Source organism: Centruroides sculpturatus, unplaced genomic scaffold (genome assembly GCF_000671375.1).
Source record: "Centruroides sculpturatus isolate CEXI.00-Female unplaced genomic scaffold, Cexi_2.0 scaffold2268, whole genome shotgun sequence".
Lineage (NCBI taxonomy): Eukaryota > Metazoa > Arthropoda > Arachnida > Scorpiones > Buthidae > Centruroides > Centruroides sculpturatus.
Window position 1 is genome coordinate 45,467 of NW_019386357.1, and position 7,628 is coordinate 53,094.

Genomic DNA, 7,628 nt, shown 5'->3' on the forward strand with positions numbered 1-7,628 from the left:
CATACTTTACACTAAACTGACAATAGATGTGACAGAAGAAGAAAGTCATAAGAAATGTGGCTGTTCACATCAGGATTCAAAAAATACATTTTTAGTTCTCTAAATTTACAATGTATTTAATTAATTTTATAACCTAATCCATAGTAGTGAGATATTTATTTATAATTTTTGTTAGAGAGTTTTTAAATAAATATATATTACAACATGATATATATTTTATAATAAAATTAAAAGTTATAGCAAAGAGGTTTCTACTAATGGATTAACATCAAATAAAATTACGTCTAAAGAAACTTTGCTTCAACCAACAACTTAAGGTATGCCAGTTCATACTTTACACTAAACTGACAATAGATGTGACAGAAGAAGAAAGTNGTCTTCTTTTTTCAGAATTTTTAACTATGAGTATTCAACAAGAAAAAATATTTGAGGCACCTTTAAACGTGTCTAATTGTATATATGATTCTAAACAAACAAATTTATCTAATACTTGGGCTAATATAATTTCTCCATCATCTATTATGAAGTATGAGGAGAATAAAGAAAACTATCCGGAAGATATTACAGTAAAATTTCAAAATTTAATGACTGATGATCAGTTTGAAAACTTTGATCCTGAATTGTTCCTAAATAAATGGCATAATTCTTCACAGTCAAATTGTACTGAATCTTCAGATGTGAAAAAAACAAATCTGAAATGTCAGTTAGATCAGGATGAATCAACTTTAGAATATCTTAATGATAATTTGAGGCAAATTAATCTCAAATTTGAAGAAAATTGTCAAGAAGTTCCTACAAATCTTAATCTTCAATATAATAATTTTAAAAATATTTTAGTTCCAGAAAAATCAGATGAATATTCTAATATTACTAATAATTCTGCTTTAAGTGATGAGTTTTTATGTAAAAGTGATCAGAAAGTTCCTGAAGAAGTCAAAATGTCTTTTCAAGAAATTAATTATGCCAAATTATTATCTCCTAATAGCAATATCATTTGTATTCCTAAACAGAAAAAAGAAAATAATCATAATCTAGTATATGAAGTTCCTGATGTGTGTACTATTTCGCAATGTTACCTATTTAAGACATTAGATCAAGTAAGCTAAAATGTTGAATACCAGTAATACATAGCTAGGTCTTGATTAGTGCAGATAATAAATCCTATGAGCATGTTATTCAAATTTGCATTATTTGAAGTTATAATGTGGGTAACTGAAAAAGTTTTTGGATGTGGAAAATGTATGTTGTATAGAGGGGTGATTAAAAAATTTGCAGAAAACACTTGTTAAGGTTGTCAGATATCATTCTCAGTTTTTGTATACAGATATCTTTGTTTTTCAAAATATTTTCTATTAGAATCAATGCATTTCTTCATTCTTGAAAACCAGTTCAAAAACACTTTTGCAAATACGCCTCTGAAAACTTGAGTAACTCTAAATTTAAAAACTACAAAATTTCCCATGGATGAACACTACGAATGTCCCACTTCCTTTGTCCCTTCGTACACCATCCTCCAGATAAAGGTTGTACACCAACAGGAAATAACAAATCTTATGGTGGTGACTCCACCACATTGTTATTTCCTGTTGGTGTACGAAGGGACAAAGGAAAAATGACACTTGTTGAGTTCATCTATAGGAAATTTTGTAATTTTTCCAAAATTATAATTGTCGTCCTGGCAGTAAATTTTGTTAAATTTTATTTTGAGTAATTTTGCTGTCATCACATTCACCAATTCCTCCTTTGAATCAAATTTCCTTCCTTTTAAATTTCTCTTTATCTGTGGGAAGAGAAGTTAAAGGTGCCAGGTCTGGCAAATAAGCAGGCTGGGAAAGCCAGACAACCTTGCATGACTTCAAAAACAACTGGATCACTTTGGCTCTGTGTCCAAGAGAATTATCATGATTTATCTTGATGTTGCAAAGCTTGGATCTTGGACATTCTTCTTTGAGTGACTGAAGCACTTTTCACAAACAAACAGAAGAGTACCATTTCTCAGTCACCATAGCACCTTGTTCAAGGATGACAAGTGGAAGGATGCCACACCGGCAGAAAAAAACTGTGACCATGACTTTTCCAGTCATGGTTACAGTTTTATGGATTTACAGGATCCAAATTTCATTACCTGTAAGTATTTTGGTAACTGTTTCTGACATCCATTAAACTTTTCCAGCATAAACTTGTAAAAATTCACACAGTTCTTTATATGGTTCTGCTGCAAATGATGAGGTACCTAACATGCACACAACTTTCTCATATGCAGATATTCATATAAGATGATAATTACTGACTCATGCAAGATGTTGAGATTGCATTCTGGCTGTCTGGTACTTATCCATTGGTCTTCATCAAGCAGGGCTTTAGCAGCATCAATGTTCTCTGGAATTACCACAGCTCTTGGATGCCTTTCATGTTCATTGTTGATGACATCAACAATGAACATGAAATCAAGGTTGAAGCACCCAGATTAAAAGTGCTGATACACTTGTACACAGTAGTCTGGGATGGAGCTCACTTGCAAAGTGCTTGTTGAAGAGTTGAGACACTGCACTGCTGAATCTCCCAGGCAAAATTGCAACTTTCTTGTCATGTTCAGTTAAATTAAGGAAGTCAAGATAGGCTGGATTGATGCACTTGTAGAAGAATTGTGCATCTCTGTGATGTCGAAACAGATTGCCATCTTACATGTGAGTTTCAGAGACCTCTACCAACTCATGGGTGTAAAACAGTATTGCAAAGGGGCAATTTTAAAAGATATTTTCTGCAAATTTTTGACCAATCCTCCTACAGCAAAATGTATGTAGTAAAGCAATTCTTATTAAGCATTTTCACCAAGAGATGTCACTAATCATCCAGTCTGTTACCATTTGCAAATACAGTAGACCCCCCTATAGCGTGGTAGATACATTCCACTTTATAAGAATTTCACGTAGGAATCCTTAAATACGTGAGCCAATCGCAGCCCGACACGTGTGAAGTTTACGGACTACGGCTGTTTGAAAGGTTTTCGTCCATAAAATTAATCGATTCTAGACTAATTCGACTCAACATTTCCAAAACTTGTATAATTTTTTGGGAATAATCTGTATAAACTATGCTGTAAACAAAAAATTGTAGGATTACTTACTGAGTGCACCGTTCGACGTCGCCATTGCTTAAGCTTGTTTTCGTCACGGAGCAGCGCACCAAACAGCGGGCGCGATTTCTGATAAGTTATTTTTCTGCGAAAAATTCGTTGAACTTTGGAAACATCATCAATATAAACAATTTTTATGGCCGTTGAATAAGAAATATTTCTTTCACAAGAAATGTATAAAATTACAGTACTATATTAGATTTACGGTATCTAATTTACATACTGTATAGACGATAGTAAACTCAACTTACTTGCCTAAACTCTCTGTAGCGTGGCGCTGGACGGCGGAAAGTATATATATAATTATAATAATGTTAAAATAAATTAAGTTAATATATAATTATATATACAGTACCTAATTTATATACAAGGTCTGTTCAAAAAGTATCGGTTTTTTATTCCGCGTAAACCAATGATGCGCGACAGTCCTCCTTCGGTGGAGTTGTGGAGGGGACAGTCATGCACAGCCCTGAATTTTTTCCCGCCTGCAGAAAGCGTCAGTTGTTGGCAATTGGCCTATGAGTGAGGTCATATAGTGCGCTCTCGTCGGATTCCACTAAGCTGGAAAATGACTGAACAACGTGAGCAGCAATATTACATCAAATTTTGCCAAAAACTTTGGCGATACCCGAACGTAAATCATTCGCAAGATTCAGCAGGCTTTCGGGGACGATCCTCGAGGCCAAAAAAAGCGCGGCAGGTCCACAGCAATATCAAAAATCATGTTAACAGTTTTTTCGACTCTAGTGGGGTGGTGTGTTGTGAGTACGCACCGCAAGGCCAAACCATCGCAAAGGAGTACTACCAGAAGGTCCTTCGTTGTCTTTCCGATGCTGTGCGATGCAAACGACCGGATCTGTGGTCGATCAAAACTTGGCAGCTCCATCGTGATAACGCATCCGCCCATTCTGCGCATCTGATTCGGGCTTTCGTTGGCAAACACAACACTCCTGTGGTTCGTCACACTCCGTACTCTCCCCACATGGCTGTGTGACCTTTGGCTAGTTCCCAAGCTGAAAATGCCACTAAAAGGAACCCGAATTTAGTCGAGAGGAGACATCGTGCAAAATCCGATGGAGCGGCTGATGGCCATTCCAAAAGATGCGTTCCAGCAGTGTTTCCAGCAATGGCAGGAACGCTGGGAGAAGTGTATACATTACCAAGGAGACTACTTTGAAGGGGATTAGGGTTTTATACCTCAGTCAATAAATTTATTTTTACCGACCAAAGGTCCAATACTTTTTGAACAGACCTTGTATAATACTGTACAGACGATAGTAAACTCAACTTACTTGCCTAAACTCTCTGTAGCATGTAAGTAGTTTGGCTGCTCGTCTACTATTGGTCCAGATTCGACCAATCATGTTGCGACACGAGTCGGCGACGACATTTTACGAGTTCCTTTTAGCGTCTTTTTACGAATACTGTCAAAATTTTTTCAGCACGTTATAGGAATCCCATTATAGGAACCCACATTATAGGGGGGTCTACTGTACACAAATGGAAGTGATGCCTTTATGACTGGAAATGGCAATGGAGATGACTTGTGCATAGTTTTGTGCAATGATGTTTTATGATTTTAAATCTTATTTCTTTGAGTAAGAGTGGCTTCTGCATTTACAGGAAGCCTTTTCAGATTCAGCAACTTAAACTAAGTATATATAAATAAGCACTACACATAAAACCAATATCCAGCAAGAAACTACAAAAATCTATAAAAGCAAACATTTTCACTCATGTTGAATGGTCACCATTAGGCTAAAAGACCTTCACAGTTTGAATGCAGCTATTAAATCAAATGGTTTGAACAGAAGCATTTGAATGGTGTTCCAGTGTTCAGTAGTGTTATCCACTCAACTGCTGGTGAGCATAACATGTTCAAAACAACCATCTTTAGTGGCAATACATAGATGTAAACAATTGAACATGGGATTATGGATATCACCATTGTATGAATCTCTTTAGTTTGCCAACATTGCATGGTACTGCTGGATACACATCATACATTGATACTTTTAGGTAACCCTACAGGAAAAATCCAGAGGGGACAAGTCATCATTGCCATGGAATAGGGTTCTGTTGCCCCATCCACCAGTTGTTAAACCACTCTGCAAGTCACTGATGCATGTCTGTCCAGGAATGAGGTGGCACACCATTGTGCTGGTACCAAGCCAGCTCCAGTCACACCAATGACAAGTCATCAAGCCATTCATCTGTTAGACTTGATGTTGCTTGTTGGAGATAATTAAAAACTATTTGGACTCACATAACTGGTTATGTAACAAAGAATACACAAAGATTACATTATCTTGACTCATGGAAGGTCAGTGCTGAAAAGAGGAGAGTGGAACAAGGTCACCATCTCTAATGGCTTCCTGAGGGGTCAACAGTGCCACCAACCTTTTATTACATAATGGAAAAACATTTGCAAAACATCACCATTGTATGTAATGATGTCGTATAGCATTTAACAGTAATTTTGATCGTTGATTCCAACATCTTCCACCATCATATTTAGGATGAATGCAGAACTAAGAACTGCTCGCCTCAAATTCTACAGTAAATATTTAGAGTAAAATGCATTTAGTGTTGTGTACATTGTGGATCAGGTCTACACAGCAGTGATTATTGTAATGATTACACACTCCATTCCATCAGATTTTTTTATGATTCCATCAGAACATTTTATGTAAAGAAAATAATGCCTTATCAGTACATTTTATATACTGATGAGGTACTATTTTCTATACATAAAATGTTCTGATAGAACTGTAGTTTGTCACACTAAATTTTAATATCATGCATCACTCAAATTACTGTTGGCATTCTCTGCATGTTGTACTGGTTGCAGATAGCAGCAGAATGAGTGCATATCACATCATGGTAATATATCCAGTATATTTGTATCTACTACAGTCCACAATCCAACTTACTTAACCAAACCAATAGTGTTATCTACACCCACATTTCTCAACCAGTGGTCCATGGTCCATTATTTTAGGGGTTTATGAGAGGAGGAACATTGAGAACCACTGATCTACACTATGGATCAGATTTATCACTCATAAACCCCTAAAACAATGGACCATGGACCACTGGTTGAGAAATGTGGGTATAGATAAGTTTTTTTTTCCTACAGTTCTGTTTTGTGATGCCAAACCAATACTGGAAAAATGTTTTTTGCCCCTGGATAGCTATTTAGACAGGCACCCTGTGTAATTAAAAAGTCTCATATTTAAACTATTCTGTAGAAACAGTGCCCAGGCCATGGTATAATTTATATAATTCACACTAAATCAAATAGTGTATTATTTGAATTTTCATTAATTGAGACCTAGCTGTACACAATTAAAATTTTAAATGATACTTATTAAAATTAATAACTTTAATAATTTTTTAAAATATAAGAATATAAAATTTTGTTTTTTTACTGTATTTTGTTTACTTTTTATAGAATACTGAAAATAAAAATAAATCACAATTTACACCCTTTTCACATGTAAAAAATACAACTGATAATAATTCATGTGATTATTTAATCCAAGAACAAGATCCAGTACTTACTTCTGCAAGTAAGAATCACTGTAAATTTATAAAATATACATTTTAATGTTATTTAAAATTGTTTATTTTACACTGATTTATTAGTTTCAATATTTTAATTACACTTAGCATATTAAAATTTTTCTTTAAACAAACTTTTTTAGTTTATTTGTATTATGATATTTATTAAATTATTTGAAAATACATTAATTTCTACTTCTAACTTTTAGATTTTAGTATTAATATGTTAAAATTATCTGAATCAAGACAAACAAACTCCATTTGGCACTCGCCCAAAATTAATTCCAGTCCTAATTTTCATGTGAGTTTTAGAATTAGTTTAATAAATTTAAAATGTATAAATACATGTGATATAAATATTTATAAATTATTATTTTTAGTATGCTGATGGCCTTTGGTCTCCTTGCAAAGATTTTTCTACTAATGCTTTATTTGATGCAATTTAACCAAAGTGAGTTTTTTGGTTTTCATCAATAAATATATATATTTAAATATTACTATTTAATCAGTAGATTGAAAGTTTTAATAAAATATTCTTGCAGCATTTATTAACTTAATGTTTAGAAGAATGGATTATGCAGGTACTTTGGATGAAGCTATCGTTTCAAATATTTTTTAATAATGATTAAAATATTGGATTTAATAAATAATGATTTTTATTGTTAGATAATTTAGAAAAAATAATTGAGTATTTTTAAATAAAAATTTTACTATTTTTAAGTGTAATTATTATTAAAATATAATTGGAATTTAAAAAATATTGAAAAACTTTTTAAATGAAAGCCATTAAGATGTTTAATTAATTATATAAGTAAATATTTTAGCAACAATAGAAATGAGGATAATATTGGTCTTATTGTAATGTTTTCAATTATAATAATGATATATTTAAATTGTTTTATAATTGAATTACCATTTAAACAATTAT

The 7,628-nt window shown here is 33.3% G+C and overlaps 1 protein-coding gene across 1 annotated transcript; it reads left to right on the forward strand.

Annotated features, from left to right (window-relative positions):
- Positions 1 to 396: 396 nt before the first annotated feature.
- Positions 397 to 7,390, forward strand: LOC111614669. The gene is made up of 5 exons (XM_023356029.1): positions 397 to 1,097; positions 6,591 to 6,708; positions 6,910 to 7,001; positions 7,081 to 7,151; positions 7,243 to 7,390. The coding sequence occupies exons 1-4, from the start codon at positions 402 to 404 to the stop codon at positions 7,144 to 7,146; spliced, it is 972 nt and encodes a 323-aa protein (XP_023211797.1). The 5' UTR covers positions 397 to 401; the 3' UTR covers positions 7,147 to 7,151; positions 7,243 to 7,390.
- Positions 7,391 to 7,628: the final 238 nt, after the last annotated feature.